This window comes from Cuculus canorus, chromosome 20 (assembly GCF_017976375.1).
Source record: "Cuculus canorus isolate bCucCan1 chromosome 20, bCucCan1.pri, whole genome shotgun sequence".
Lineage (NCBI taxonomy): Eukaryota > Metazoa > Chordata > Aves > Cuculiformes > Cuculidae > Cuculus > Cuculus canorus.
This window is the reverse complement of record NC_071420.1, coordinates 6047136-6062783: the sequence shown is the minus strand read 5'-3', so window position 1 is coordinate 6062783 and position 15648 is coordinate 6047136. Positions and strand designations below refer to the sequence as shown.

Below are 15648 nucleotides of genomic sequence, written 5' to 3'. Positions count from 1 at the left end.
TGGAAAGAAAGAGATGTTATGTAGGTGGGTTTTGTGTCCCTAGGAGAGACTATTTAGGTGTATTTTTGAGTAGTCCTGGGAAAGACTTAGGCTGTGCTTCCTGAATGGAGGGACTGTGAGGAATTGAAATGTTGGGAATTCTAGTTAATATTTGTTTTATTATTGTAATGTAGTTGGAAAGTTCTTCGCAGGAAAACCTGCAGCAGCTGGAGAGTCTGCAGGAAGCAAAAAATGCTCTAGAAGAGCAGCTGAAGAAGGAGACCGCAGCCAAGGTAGCTATGGTGCCTGAGTGTGAAGTATTTTTGCATCTTCTGTGATGGTCAGAAGTGTAGTCAGAAACTGTATCGCTACTTAAGAATTAAAAAGGAAGCTTTTGAATGTGGGTAAGGTTCTAGCACTGAGAGTGTCCATTGGATGCGGTTTTAAATCCTCATCTCAACCACTTTGCACTTGGATTTGTGAAGCAGTGGACTTGAATTGCTGCTGATGTGAGCGTCGCTCTTGGGTTGTCCTCCAAAGTCAGGCTTCAGTAATGTTTCTGTACATGGAAGCTTCTTGACTGACCCAGCATTGGTTTGGATGCTTTGATACTCGTGAATAAATATCATTTGTTGTTGCTGTCGGAGCAATCGGATGAATTCATTGTGAGCTGATTTTTCTGGGTTTCTTTCTTCCCCAAAGACTTTTTGACTAAAACACAAGACAGCGTGATTGTTACCTCTTGGCCTGCAGATTGCTGCCCCTCATCTATGGTCTCATGCCATTAAAACTCGTAAATCTGCTTCTTTCATTTTGAGATCCTTGGGCACAGTGCTGTTAAGACATGGGCCTTTTTCATGCTTTAACCCATCTGACAAGGGTTTTTGTCTGGTGGGCGTTAGCCCCTGATTTTGCAATTAGGAAAATTGGGATGTAGAAAGAGGGATAGGTTTAATTTCTTGCCAGGGCTGTGAGAATAATCACGCTGCTTTGTTCTAGTACCACGCTTTAATCGGTTTATACAAGCTTCTCCTTCTTTGTTCGGCTTGAGCATAGCCTAAAGAATCTCTTTCTCCTCAGGCAAACCTCGAACAGCTGGTGTTTGAAGAGAAGAACAAAGCGCAGCGGTTGCAGACCGAGTTAGATGTCAGCGAGCAAGTGCAGAGAGATTTTGTAAAGCTTTCTCAGACGCTTCAGGTAAGGGAAGGGCAGTGGATTTGTGAGGGCTTCCAGTTGGCTCTTGCCTTCTCCAGAGCTCAATCAAGTAAGGAGCAGCAGCTGTAAATTTTCTTATGTTAGTATTTATGAACTATTTAAAAAATTATTGGTCTAATAAACGGATCAAATATTCCTAAGAATATTGCCAAGAGTTGGCCATTGAGAGGCAAAATGATGCAATGATGGGGCCTTGCTTGAGCCCTCAGCAAATGGCTTTTGATTGTGAAAACACAACTGCCTTGTGTCTTCCTTCCCCTGTTCTTGGTTCTGAATTAAGTTCGTTCCCCTTCACACCTTGCGTTCTCAGCCAGTGACAAAGCGCCCCTGCCTGCCCGGGCTCGGGGCTGGTCGTGGGTCTCTGGTCTTGCCACGGAGCCTTTTACCCCCTCATTGGATCTCTTGGTTTCCTGCAGGTGCAGCTGGAGCGGATCCGGCAGGCAGATTCCCTGGAGAGAATCCGTGCAATCCTGAACGACACAAAACTGACGGACATTAATCAGCTTCCTGAAACATGACACCCTGATGGGCGGGCTCCACGGCTGCGTTTGGGGTTTTTAACTCATCTTTATAGCAACATTAATTATTATTTAACTCTAACCGAAAGAGCAGAAGACAACAGAGGGGAGCAATGACAAATACGTTTTGTTTCTAGAGGGAAAAAGGTTTCATACTGGGCAGGAAGAGAGCACAAGGGTGACTTGCAGTGTAGGAAGGAGAACTTTCTAATGGAAACACTAACGAGTGCAGTGTTTCGTGTTCCACTGAGTGGGATCAGTCCTTACATTCTGAAAACCTTCCCCTCTTTCAGCCGACTTCGTAACCTAACCTAGAGTTTTGGAACATGTCCCCCCCGTCTTTCCCTCTTCCCTTTCCCCCTACTACTGTGATCAAAGTAGCTGCTGGAAACCATGTTGTCCCTCCAAACCGTTGAAGAGCAGAGTGGTTGAAGTTTTTCTGTTTGCCTAGTCAGTGACAGTATTCAGCTAGCAGAGAGGATGAGGTGTAGAGTACGCTGTATGAATATTTTATATTAAAATATGACTTTATTAGCAGGACACTGGATATTGATCTTATTTCATAACTCAGTACTTTGGTTTGGTTTTGGTTTTCCCATTGACTTTGTGTTGAAGACCTGGATGCTGCTGAACTGTGGTGGACACGAGTGAGCTGTGTGTCTCCTGAGCCGATAACCGCTAATCCAAAATGATGAAAAATGTACTGAGAACCTAGTTCCTTGAAGTTTTTCCGTTGAATTCTGATACTTAAAGAGAAGCACAAGAAATGCACTGTTTTGTAATCTCTTTTCACAAATGTAATTTAGGATATGGAGCTACGACTGGTTCTTCCTCCTCTCTGAAGCTGAGCAGTACCTGTAATCCCTTCTCGGTGTTTAAGAAAAGCCAGCGAAGCTCCTGTGCGCTGTCTTGAGTGTTGCATGGGGCTCCGCAGGCCGGCTTTGCTCCGGGGGTGGTCACACTGGATGCGAAGGCACCAGCTTTCACTGGGAAGGGTCAAGGTAAGGTGCTGAACGAAATTCTGGGCCTGACCCGTCTCTGCTGAGTCAGCTTAGGATGCGAAACAGCACTCGTGTTCAGTGACAGAGCACAGATGCGCTGAAGCTGCATTGTTCTGCTGGTTGAGGTTTGGAAGGTGCAGGGCATCTCTTATTTGACATGTGGTATCACGGTATTGCTCAGAGCTGACGCTCCCATCTGTCTGGAACTGTGCATTTAACTCGCACCATGTGATGGCAGCAGAGGTGAGGAATCCCTGTGGTCAGTCAGGTGCTGGGTCTGGGTTTCTTGGTCTGTAGACGTGTTGCAGTGATGTGACAATTCCTGCTCTTTGTCCTCCTCTTGCTGGAGTTGGATGCCCACAGTTGGACAGCGAGGGGTTTGTGTAGGGTTGCAGGTGCTGATCACAGGTGTGGAACCAGCCGAGTTCCCGACCTGACCCTTACCTACAACTCCACTAGAAGGGAGCCTGAAGGAGCAGATCATCACTGTCCAAATTATGTAGCTTAGACTTTCCTCCCTTGATGGTTCTTTTTTCTTTACGTCCTTGACCGTAGATCTGAAGATGATGAAGAAAACCAGAAGTGACAGAAAATGCTCCCAGCTGTAATGCACATTCCTGTGTTTTAAGTGCTTAAATCCTGTTTTTAGCAGTGTACATCCTCCTACTAACGTAAAGCTGAACGTTAGAGCGGTGGTTTTGAAGAGGAATGCCTTAAATACAGCCAAAAAAGAAGCAGATGAGCTCAATCCCTTGTCACTCATTGCAAGATTTAAAGCATATTCTTCCCCCAGCAATTAATTCCTTTCATAATCCTGACACCCAAAACCATTTTCCCTACCTTAGTAATGATGAGACTAAAAGAGGGCAGAGCTGTCGTCTTCCAGGCGACGCTTGGTTTCACTTTCAGGTGAAACTGAGAGGTGGCTCAGGTTCTTTCTGAATTGGCTGTTACCAGATTTGGAGGGGTTTAACCTTTCTCGCTATTTGCTGATCTGTGAGGTGACAGCAGCCACCTCCCAGTGCAGAAATCCAATACAGGGTATTTCCATTCAGTTTTCCAATGGTTTAAGGCCCTATCCTATTGAATGAACTTGAGGGAAAAAGGTACCGGTCTGTGATAGGAGCTGCAGAAGGCAAAGCTTTTTCCTGTCCCTAGAACTCGCTCTTACCTAGCGACTGGTACTTAACCCGTGTGGCGGTGTCGTGACGACGGAGCTGGTTGCGTATGGCGAGGCTACAGCAAACCCTGCAGCCGGCTGCACGCTTGACTTGGGGAGCGGCGCAGAGAGTTTGTGCTTGAGTTTCTAGACTGCCCTCATGCGAGAAAGCAAGGAAAACGGCTGCTTAGGGCCTCTTGGCATCCCGTTCTGGCCCCTGTCCTGGTGCCTGTTCACGGCAGTCCTGCCCTGCTCTCTGCTCGCCGTAGCTGAGGATTTCAGGTTGTTTCAGACTCACAGGGCTGCTGTGGCGCTTCCTTCGCGGCTGTTGTACGAGCTGCTGCCGTGGCTTTCAGCAGGGGCAGTGGGTGAGCGGGCAGTCAGGCGGTGGGTGCCCCCGGGCGCAGAGGAGGCCATTGCAGAATGGAGTTTGCATGTCTGTGTGTCGTGTGCATGCTTGTGCGCTTCCTCGGTGGGCAGCGGTGGTGGTGTTGGTCGCGTGGTAGGGCAGGAGAGTGCCCAGGGCTGGTTCTGGCTGCTGGCTTCCTCGTTTACAAACTAGGCACCGCACGAGCCGGTGATGGAGCAGCCTCTTGGTTGGGAGAGGCAGAGCGCCCAGTTCCTGTACGGTTGTTTCCGTTTCAGCACACGAGTCTGTCAGGCACCCAAACGCCTTTGCTGCTGTTCGCGTACAGCTGTCACCGTTGTAGAGCTGGATCTTGAGTGACCCTTTTCACCAACCAGTGCAAATCTCTTGTTGTTAATCAGAACTGGGCTGTTCACGCGGCTGCGCTCCCTGCACCAGCGGGGCCTTTCCAGGGAGGAGAGCGCAGCTTCAGAAGCAGGAACTTGTGCTTGAAACTTAAAGGGGCCTTTAAAAACAAACTGAAAGAGTGTGCCAAACGCAGAACGAATTGAAAGCAGTGTAGGAAAAACTGTTGGTGTAGATACTGGATGGTGGAGGTATCAGAAACCAAATGCTCTTCCCCCCAGTTCTTGGTGTTCTGGAGCTTGATGTGAGTTGGGTGGTGGGTTCTCCTGGCTTAGCAAGAGCTTCCCAACAGGCAGTGCTGTAACTGGGCAGGGCAGCTACAGCCAGGGGTGAGTGGAAACCGGACTCTGCTCACATGGACTGGGAGAGGGAGATGGGCTTGTACACATTCCTATACCTGTAGAGTCTTAATCTGTACAAAAAGTGTTCTTGCAGCATGTCCGGTAGCCCTGGTACCAGCCGGTACCTCCAGCCCCCCTTTCCTCCCGCTCCCCTGCGGCACCTCCCGCCGTGCCGCTTGCCCAGCAGCGCAGTGCAGTGCTACTTCTCCAACAGAGCTTGGCTGGGGCGCCTTTCCGAGCGCTGGAGGGAGCAGGGACAGTCTTATTGTCCTCTGAGGTTTGACTCCAGCAGATCGGGAATTGGCCTTTCTGAGGCCACGACAGTGTTGGGAAGTCAATACTGTATCCCAGCCAGCCAAGCCTTGGTGTCCTGTGCAATTGTGGGTGTAGAGTTCCGCTGTCTCCAGGATTCCGTGTAACCCTTTGTTAACTGTATTGAAGGTGTGTCCTTATGGAGAGTGTTCCCAATTAAAAAAACACTGCTGAATCTGCGAGTGCTCTGGTCTTTCTGGTTCTGCTCTTGAGGTCTGTGCCATGGCTGGAGGGTGGGGAGCTCCCGCAGGGACCCCAGGCAGCAGCAATTTCCACCGTGTGGAGCCAGCACCGTAACGGGCTTAAGGCTTAAAAACACCTCAGGGACCAGCGCCTTGCCAGGAGAAAAGCCAGAGAGCTCGGCATGTAAGGCGTCTTATCAAAAGTATTTTATTTCAGTCCTTCTTTACAAAATAATAAGCAAAAGGGCTATTGTTCAGCGTAGAAATGTTAAATGTACAAGGGGAAAGGGCCAAGGGAAATTAAAGCTCATCCAGCCTCACGGGTGCGGGTTCCTCACTGTGGCCACGTCAGAAGTTCACATGGCTTCTGATGTCATTGAGCTGTTTCACCATCTCCCTGATGTGTTCTCCCCTTCAAGAGAAACAAATTCAAGTCAAGAGGCTGCAGCTCGCTTCTGTTTGCGGCTGCTGAGGTCAGGACACAGCACGCAGGGCAGGGACAGGGAGTGCTGGCACAAGCCATGTTGTTCATGAAGGGCCTGACAGAGGCTGCCAGGAGGCCCTGAGGCAAAAGAGGGACTTAAACTCAGTCACTGTAAGAGCAGCAGCAGGGGCAGCGCTGCAAGCTCTGTGCTTCAGCCCCTCCCCACAGGCTGCACCGGCAGCACAGGCTGAGTCACACCCCAAAACCCAAACAGAATTGCTCCCCAAGTGCCAGCGCTCCACTGCTGCGTTAGGATCGCAGCCAGAACTTACTCCTCCTTCAGGACGGTTTGGATACACTTGCTCTGGTAGGCGCTGAGGCTGATGCTGCGCTGGCGGGGACTGCTGCCCTTCTCCATCTTCTGCTGCTGGTATTCCTTCTTCATCTTAACCTGGAAATCACAGGCAAACAGAAGATCCAGTCAGTGCTGGATCTTGAGTGCTTCGCTGCTCAAGCGAAGGCTTGTCCTGGCCACAGCCTGCTGCGTCACGCTGCAACACAGAGTCTTTTGGGGTAAAATCCTGCTTGCTTTTGCACTTTCCCTCCCACCCAAAGAAGGGAAGGTTAGCGCAGGGACAGAGGAAGGGCTGCACACTCTCGTGGGGCTTCTAAGGGGCTACAGAAGCTCCGTCTCCATTCCTCACGTGGCTCAGCAGTTGCTGTAGGGCATTGCCACTACCACAACCAACGCCTGAGCTGCATCTCATCGGTGCTATCGCTTGGCAGTGCCAGTAGCCTATGGCCCATAGTCCCTCCTCCCACCTGTCTGATGGCGTTGCTCAGGTGCTGTAGCTGGTCATGGATCGTCTGCAATTCCTTCTTCATGTCTTTTTCGCTGTCTGATAGAACAGGAAGCAGAGAGTAGAAACTCCGGAGAACTTTCTTCATCCTTCATGTGCAAAGCAAGAAACACTGCTGTAAGACCTGAGCCACCAGACGAGTCAGCATAAGCCTCCGACAGCCTCACAGCTCTGCTGCTCTCCTCAGTCCCAGGGCTCAAGCCTTTACTCCCGTTTGTCTCGCGCAGCATTTCTACACGGTGAGCTGGCTCAGTCTGGGCTGAGTAGCACCAAAACCCACCATGAGCTCCAACAGAGAGGTCCAAAGCCCCATCTTCCACCAGCCCAGGGTTCCACCCCACCTGTGACTGCATGCAGAACGGTGTGTGCTCTGCGATGAGGCCCAGCCGCTGCTGCACTCACCTGTTCATGATGTCCTCTTGCTTCTCCTTGGCCTCCTCGTACTTGTCAGCCAAGCGCTCCGCCATTTCCCGCAAACTTTTCCTTCATGGAAGTGAGAAATGTGTGTTTACTCCCGATTTACAGGCAAGGCGCTCTGCGTGGAGAGCCTGGAGAAGTGAACTGCAGCAGGGAGAGGGCCTCCGTGCCCAACAGAGCTGGTGCTGCATTCATTCCTTGTTCGTTCCATACAGGGCCCTGCTCAAAGGGCCGTCACTCCTGGTGTTTGTCAGGATAAAAGCAGACCGGTTGTACTCACCTTTCCTCTCGATAGTAATTAAGATCTTCCAGTTGTTTCTTTTTCTGTCCCCACAGCAGTTTCACTCTTAAAACACATAACATACAGAAAATCAACCCCCTCGCAGCAGCTCTCCCATTGCATCAGCCAAACAGGCCACAAGCGATCAGTACTCTTGGGAGCACAAGAACTAAAGCCACTGGGAACTGCGCAGGAGGGAGAACAACCCCCTCTACCTGGAAGCAGTTGTTCTCCTTTCAGTAGCTTTGTTGGGGTTATTGCAGAGTGGGAGGATTGTTGCTGCCCACAGACACAGGCAGGCTGACCACACTGCCAGAGCTATTCCAGGTGTACGCGTTTGTTTTTTTCTCCTTTTCCTACGAGCCCCTGTGGAGATGGGGCATAAGTCTCCCTCCTCCTCTGCCTGCCCTGCTAATTCCACTTCCATTTCTAGTGTTCCCTGACCTCAGAATCATAGAACCTGCTTTACTTATTTGCCAGCATTATCAGCAGAGTTGAGCGCTGGGCACTCGGGGATGCTCTTCCACTGGGATGTGGCACAGTGGTTGGCTAGGAGGGGTTTCCTTCCTACCTTTGCTGGATTTCCTCCTTTGCCAGGTCTTGTTTAAGGATGTATTCTTCCCTGAACACCTGCGTGGCTCTGCTGAGAAGCTGAAGGCATTCTTCAGGGGGAGGAGCGGCGTCCTTATCAGCAGATCTTAAGAATAGCAGAGAGAGGGGGCTTTGGCCATCTTACACTAATATTCCTGACTGTACGGATGGCATGGGTGGGCTCCAGGAGCTCACTGAGGGACCAGAGTCAAATCCCTTTGCTGGGCATCATTTTCCTTACATGAGGAAATCCCGAGATCCTCAAAACCCAATGGGACAAGCAATGAGTGACCTGATGAGCTGCGGCCAGCCCTGCTTCGGGCCGAGGGGACTGGAGGAAGACAATGGCCTCCCCACCTATGAATGCCTTCCCTGGATGGAGCCGGAGGCACATGTGGGGTGCAGAAGCTGCGCCCCCATTCTGGCCATGTCTGTGCTGTTCAATCAGGAGCTGATGACCATGCCGTATTCCTGAGAGTCAGCCCTCTTTCCTTCCCCCAGGAAAACATATTTACTTACTTCAAAAGCGCGGGATTGGCAGAACTGCGCTGCAGGATGTTTCGGATGTGCTTCTCAAATGAATGCTTTGACTCAGCCAGGACACGGAGAGGGGAAACGGCATCATCTTTGTCATCTCTGGTGCACAGCAGGGGAGGGGACGCAGGATGGACTGCACTCCTACCAAAGAACATTGGATGGGAGAACACAATGTAAATCAGGAAAGTTTGAACTACATCACAGTTTAAATAGTAGTTACAGTGAGGAACTCATCCACTGTGATGGATGAGCAAGACAGAAGCGTTACATACAAGAGAGGCCTCGTAATGCACTCATAAGTGTTTGTGATGCAGATCATTGTGGGCCCCAGGATGTCAGAAACGATCCAAAATCCTCTGATGGGAGCAGGTTGCCTGAAGGGAAAAAAAAACCAAGAATCACCAGGTCAAAAAAGTTCTCTGTTCCAGCAGCTGTTGTGTAAGTTCACTCCTCTGGACCAGCTCTCGCTATAGTGAAGGGCCCAAGCCAGACACCTTTCACTATGCTGAGAACCGCTCCCTGGAATGAGTCCTGCAAAACAGTTATTCCTACTCTGGCAGACAGATGCATCAGACAAACTCCTCCCGCTGCAGAGAGGGAGCGCTTGTACAGCAGCACCAGGCAACACAAGCCAGAACCTGCTGTCCCCCAGGAAACTTTACCAACTCACTCCTACTCTCAGGAGAGAACGCGGCTGCTCTGTGCACCACTGTTCTGGCCCAAACGCCCTCTCCCCAAGTGCCATTTGATTGGGGGAGTCCTTGAGATCACATGACTTAACACCTATTAGCGAGCATCATTACTGTACTTTCACAGTGTTTCATACACAGCAGCCTATTGCAATAATTACACCTCATAAGAGTGAGAAAATAAAGCAGATAAAGATATATTACACAGCCCAGCAAATGCTGCCTCTTAAGGCTGACTAAGCTCAAAAAAAACAACATTATTTTTTGAGGTATTGTTTGATACCTACACAAGAAAATAAAGGGAATATGTCCGCATTCAAGGCCCTGAGCCTTGAATTCAAGCCTCGCCCAGGGTGAAATAAATGGAAGTGACATTTCTGCTGGTCCAATAGATGATTTTCAGGCAGCACCACAGCAATCAAAATGGACTTCCATAACTGTGCATTGAGAATCCTGATGCACAAATTGCTTATTTGTATCATTTGCATTCTTTTGAACTGACTCCATTCTTTTTAATGCCAAGAATGCAGCAGGAAAGGGCAAAAAGTATTTTCCATAGCAACTCACTGATTTGGGAGCACTAGAAAGGGTTTGTTTTTTACCTGCATGGCAATGGTTTTGTACATAGAATATGTTCAACAAAGCATTTCTGTTCTGCTCCCAACTCCTGTAAGCTGTCTTTGTCTTCTTCATCTACAAGAAAGAGATATGCCACAATGCATGAGACCCACTCTGCAGCCGAGGGATTCTCAGTATTTGTTACCCACCCACCAAGCTGTTATCAACAAAATGGGGGTGTTTGGATAGACTCATCGCTCCGGGCTGGAGAGTCTCATCACGCACCTGAACCGAGGAATTTGTGCAGTTTGTCGATCCAGGTCAGCCCCACGCTGTGGACACCAGCTTCGTGGGTGCAGTGGTACCGAGAGGGGCATTTTGGATCTGGAATTGAAACAGCAAATGTGGGGAAGGCTCTGAACAGAGCAAACCTCACCCTCCAGACCTGTCTTGTTGAACATGTGAATCAACTCCCTGCCTATCAGCATTAACATCCTGTTGCAAGCGCTAACTCATCTCCAAACTGCGCTTCCCCATGTTATGGGGTTCTGCATTGGATTAAATTATGCTTGAATTTGTAAACAGCTCGATCCTAAATACATGAAATAAAGCAATTAAAAATCCAACAACCTCAACGACAACCCTACCTCGATGAAGTTTGATTGGGCAAGAAAAATCAGACTCCAGAGGCTCCTCCTCATCTCCTGATGCCAGTTTCAGTGCAAGTTCCAGCTCAACACATTCAAATACGTACAAGGAAGGAATAAGATCGGCTCTTGGGTCCCATGACTTTTCTGACTATAAAAAGCATGAAGTTCTTCTGTGAGACATCATTTAAATAGAAAGACCAACACAAACAAGATCAAGAAAGAGCTATATAATATAGGCAAGAGTATTAATTGTCAAGAAAAACAGTGCAGGTCACTTTTATTTTCTTATTTATGGGATTGATCTCAGAAACAGTGCTTCTTCTGAGAAAATCCTCTTTAAAATGGTTCATAAGTTGGATCAAAAATTGATCTACTGTAGGAATACACAGAATTAAAATAAAACCACCATGGAATCACAGAGACCGGCTGGGATAGGAGGAAAACTTGCTACTTCATTATAAAAGAACGTGGCTTTGGCACCTGGCATTCACTTCCAGGAATCCTGCCAGCTTGCAGCTGGAAGCTTTGACTCAAGAGACAAAAATATGTATAGAAAAAAAAACCAAGACAAGGTACCTGCTCATCATCCTCCTCCCCATCCAGTACCACACAGTGATAGAGCATTCCGGACTCGGTGGCAATCACCAGGATGTTAGGAACGCAAGGCAGGCACAGGACAGCACAGGCGTCGTAGCCGTAGTTGTCCTCTGCCGCAGGGTGCATGGGCAGCGGGCCCAGCAGCTTGCCAAGGTTGCCGGTGCTGGAATAAAGGAGGTAAGTTCAAAACACAAGGTGCAAACAATAACTAAATAATAACGGTGATTTAAAACACCGTCCAAAACTTGGAGTTGTGTTGAGTTTCCATTAGGCAGCAGCAACCCAGACACCTGCAGAGTCAGAGTCTGCACTACAGTCACTCGGTGGAGAGCTCAGAAAGGACACTGATGATGTTTTACGCTTTCAAGGCAACCAAGCTACATTTCGACATATTCAGGAGGAAACACTTCCATACAAGAACACAAAGCCCATTTCATTGCTACTCAAAGCTGCCTCATCTTTCATGCAGAGGCAAACAGAGCTGTTTCTAACCCAAATACAATCAGTCATACCAGATCAAATTTGTAAGCTTTCCATCACTTTCTGTTTTCTGCAGGAATTTTTTCTTGTATCGCGTTTGTATTCTTGATTCATACTCCTGAATCAAGTATGTTCTGTATGTTTCCAATACAGAACATGTCTACGAATCCTGTATCACCTTAAAATATTTATATTCCTACAATCCCACCACCCTTTCAGCGTCATCCAAACCTACAACTGTCTGCATGAAGGCCCCAAACCACACCTCACAGCCCTAAATCCACTATCCAGTGCCTTCATTTCAGATTTCTGATGACAAACAATGGGCAGTGGATTCTCAGCAGTGCAAACTGCACCCTGGATGACAAAGGATGATACATTGTTCTCGGATTTCAGTCTTAGCAATGCTGCAAAGAGACAAACCAGGCTGCAATGCTATAAAACTCAGCTCGGCATCCGTTACAGAGTCCCAGCCAAGCTGAGAGACAGCTCTCCAACCCAGACACCGCACAAACACACAAGCAGAACAGGAAACCCAAGGGTGACTGTGATCCTACCTCTGCGGGAGGCTGATATAGGTGAGGAACGTCTCTCCATTTTCATACAATATGTAGAGCGGAAAGGCCAGCACTTCTTCACTCCCTCGCTGGCCAAGAATGCTCTTTGGGACCGGCACCAGCGGGCCGAAGTCAAATGCCACGGCAGTCTCTCCCAGTGATGCTGTGTAGGCTCTCCTAGGGACAAGTTGGAGCCAGACTTGAAGTCAGAGGCGGTGGAGAGAGCACAAACGCTAACCCAGCCCCATCAGCAGAGGCTGACAGCTCTCTGCCACACCCTTGTCCATCCAACCTTCCACATACGCCGCAGCAAAAGCAGGAGTAACACCCTTCCTACAGCACCTCATTTCTGCACCACAGCCATCAGCCAGCCCAGTGCCACCAGAAAAGAGAGGAGGCTGTACTGGATTTCCTGTGTCGCTCACCACTCTGTGCCTGGGCTCATAGAGACCCTCAACTTTTCCCTTTTCAATTAGGCCAAGAGGAAATAAAAAGATAACGTAGTTTTTGCATTCTTCCCTCATAAAGCCCTTTTTAACCCCATCTTAAAAAGATGTGTTTTCCAAACAACTTCTCTGACAAACACTAGGTTGTATATTTTTTCCCCAGTTTTCTTTTAGAAATATAAGGCATTTAGAAGAAAAATATAATTAAGAAAACATGCAGCTGCTGTGCTAGGAAGAAGCCCTTGCACTAAGGAAGCCCATGAGAAAATTCACATCAAACTTTGGGGTAAATTTTTCACTTACTGATTAAAACCACAACTAAGGATGCAGAGCTTATTCAGTCAAATCATTTAAAACTCCAAGAAGCCACACAAACCCTTTTTTGATCGTTAATGTCTCCTCCTCGGTGTCTGAAAGAGCAATCACTTTGACCGGTGTCTGAGGCACCTTCAGATTGTAAAACCTAGAGAGAAGAAACAGCAGCAGTGTTCACTCAGCTGGCAGCGCGGCACGTGGTCCTGCTGATGCAGGAATATCAACCGGTACTGGTCTAATGTTCCTCCCACCCCATTTTGGCAATCCTGGTAAGAATGGCAGAAGATAAATATCTAGCAAAAAATCAGACCGACTATGACACAAAAATACTCGCGTAGTCAACCGACAGCTTTTACCTTATAGTGTTATCTGAAGTGAGGAGCACGATATGGGGCTCTGATGTCTCACAGGGATACCAGGCAGCATGCTTTAAAGTCAGAGATGTTGAGCTTGTGAAGAACCTTTCTGCAATAGGAACAGTCCTGAAATACACAGCAGAAATACACAGTTACAACAAACATGGAATGAGTACTTCTAAAGGGAAGTAGGGGCAAGAATCCAATTAAAAGGCTTCAAAGTCATTATTTGTATTATTCTTAAAGTTGGAGGGACAGCTTTAATTTCAAGCCCATTTGTTATTTCCACCCAGGTGTGTGCTTTTAGCTACATTTGCTAAAGACCCCAGAGAATACTACAGAGGAGCACCTTCCTCCTCAGCAATTGCACCAGGTTTAGAAGGTCATTTATTTGGGGAACCTGACAGTCAGCAAGTCCCTAAGCCAAAATAACTTCAACTGGCCCAGGTTGCTCAGGGAAGCTGTGACTGCCCCGTCCCTGGAGGTGTTCAAGGCCAGGTTGGATGGGGCTTGGAGCAACCGGATCCAGTGGGAGGTGTCCCTGCCCTTAGCAGGAGGTGGAACCGAATGGGCTTTGAGGTCCCTTCCAACCCAAACCATTCCATGATTCTATGAACTTTGTTTGTGATCACCCCTATAACCCTAGAATAACCACCGTCTTCCATGTCCATGTGGCCTCGGGGCAGGCAAAGCTGCAGAGGGGGTGACAGCAGAACAAGAACATCATTACCCACCAAGGGTCTCACCCACCTACAGTTCACTGTGGATTTCCCGCCTTCAAACTCGGAATTCTTCCCCCAGCGTTTAGGCAGCTCCAGCACCATGAGCCCCTTCGTGCCGATGAGCGCCACATGATGTTGCACGGGGCTTAACAGCGTCTGATAAACCTCAAACAGAGGGGGGTTGATGCAGAGAAGGGTCTGAAAATACAAATATCATGTTAGGCACAAGCCACTAGAAGTGCTGATGAAAGCATGGCACATCTTTACTTCGGACACAGCAGCAGGAGCACAGAATGAGGCAAAAACAGCTCATGAAAGACAGGTCCTGTTTGACCAACCTCATCTCTTTTTATGACACCCCCTTATCCCCACTGTCTCACAACCCCTTGCCCCCCTAATCCTCATCCCCTCATCCCAATCCCCTTGATACAGAAAATAGTTCCTGTTACAAATGTGCAATATTTTTTATTTAAGCTAAAGTAAAGTAAAGTTTCACCTAAGTAATTGTGTGTTTGGAAAGTCAGGCAGATAAAATGCTTTTTTGCAGCCTGTTTTCTTTCAGACCATGTTTTTTTCACACTGTTCATTTCTTTGGAGACGATAACGCTTTGTGTTCAGGCCGATCTGTGCGGAACAGAGGTGTTTTTTCCTCTAATGCCCTCTGTTTGCAGCCTTTCCCCATCCCAAATGCAGGGTCAGGCAGAGCTGGTGGCAGCTCCCAATCAGCAAGAGTTGGGACAGTTGTGAAGTTCAGAATAACATTAAAATTAGTCCTTGGGAAGTAATAGAACATGGATAAATGTCTGGGAGGATTTATCCACGTGCACGTAAGCGGGACTCTCTCCTGTCCCGGCTCCTGCCTGGCTGCATGTGCCCCATGGAGCTCGTGTTGCCCAGGACTGATAATGGATACTCACTCGTTAAAGCCACAAAACGAGTCTTGGAGAGTTAGTTCATTTGCCAGCATTTTCGTATCAGCCTCATCCTCTCATCTCCATCCTCTCATCCTTTCATCCCCATCCCCTCATTCTCATCCCCCTCATCCCCATCCTCCTCTTCCATATCTCTTCATCCCCATCCCTTCATCCTCATCCTCCTCATCGCTACCCTCATCCCTTCATCCCATCCCCTCATCCTCATCCTCCTCCTCCTCATCCCCATCCTCCTCTTCCATATCTCTTCATCCCCATCCCTTCATCCTCATCCTCCTCATCCCTACCCTCATCCTTCTCATCTTCAACTCCATTCCTTCATCCACATCCCCACCTCTTCATCGCCATCCCTACACCCCCATGGCCTCTCCCCATGCCCATCCTCATGCCCTCATACCCTTATCCCCATCACTGTCCCCTCATCCTCATCCCCTCGCCCCCCCCCCCCCCGCACCTGGTACCGGCTGAGGGCGGCGGGGTCGCTCCCGCCGAGGCGGCGGAGGCCGATGGCGCGGAGGGCGCCCCTCTCGCCGTCCCAGAGCAGCAGGTCGGTCCCGAGCCCGCAGAGGAGCCCGCGGCTCAGGGGTGGCCGCTCCGCGCCCGAGGCGGAGGGCGCCAGGCGCTCGCGGAGGCGGCTCAGCACCGCGTGCTGCGGCAGCGCCGCGCGCCACTGCTCCGCCGGGCCCCACTCGCCCGCCATCGCCGCTGCGCACCGCGGCCGGGACTACGTTTCCCAGCGCTCCCCGCGGCGGTGCCGA

General features: G+C 49.2%; 2 protein-coding genes across 5 annotated transcripts in view; one reads left to right on the top strand and one right to left on the bottom strand.

Moving 5' to 3' along the window:
• RABEP1 (rabaptin, RAB GTPase binding effector protein 1) overlaps window positions 1-5475 on the top strand; it is a 40714-nt gene extending 35239 nt beyond the window's left edge. For all 4 annotated transcript variants that reach the window (XM_054084811.1, XM_054084813.1, XM_054084810.1 and 1 more), the window contains 3 exons: window positions 174-272; window positions 1060-1176; window positions 1611-5475. In XM_054084811.1, coding sequence (XP_053940786.1) covers window positions 174-272; window positions 1060-1176; window positions 1611-1712 — 318 coding nt within the window. In that variant the 3' untranslated portion in view covers window positions 1713-5475. The remainder of the gene's footprint in view (window positions 1-173; window positions 273-1059; window positions 1177-1610) is intronic.
• A 180-nt stretch (window positions 5476-5655) lies between these two features.
• NUP88 (nucleoporin 88) lies at window positions 5656-15616 on the bottom strand. Its single transcript, XM_054084815.1, has 17 exons — window positions 15345-15616; window positions 13987-14156; window positions 13237-13362; window positions 12942-13028; window positions 12120-12296; window positions 11062-11245; window positions 10483-10633; window positions 10121-10219; window positions 9880-9970; window positions 8861-8962; window positions 8571-8729; window positions 8032-8157; window positions 7461-7526; window positions 7166-7246; window positions 6726-6852; window positions 6236-6354; window positions 5656-5891 (listed from the first exon to the last, which is right to left on the bottom strand). The coding sequence occupies exons 1-17, from the start codon at window positions 15588-15590 to the stop codon at window positions 5828-5830; spliced, it is 2175 nt and encodes a 724-aa protein (XP_053940790.1). The 5' UTR covers window positions 15591-15616; the 3' UTR covers window positions 5656-5827.
• Between the last annotated feature and the right edge of the window lie 32 nt (window positions 15617-15648).

Bases quoted from the DNA above. Each gene is read 5' to 3' on its own strand.
- NUP88 (XM_054084815.1), bottom strand. From the start codon at position 15,590: ATGGCGGGCGAGTGGGGCCCGGCGGAGCAGTGGCGCGCGGCGCTGCCG. The intron at 7,247-7,460 runs GTGAGTACAACC...ACTTCCATGAAG, and splicing joins AATTACTATCGAGAGGAAAG to GAAAAGTTTGCGGGAAATGG. The intron at 6,853-7,165 runs GTGAGTGCAGCA...TTGCACATGAAG, and splicing joins CAAGAGGACATCATGAACAG to GATGAAGAAAGTTCTCCGGA.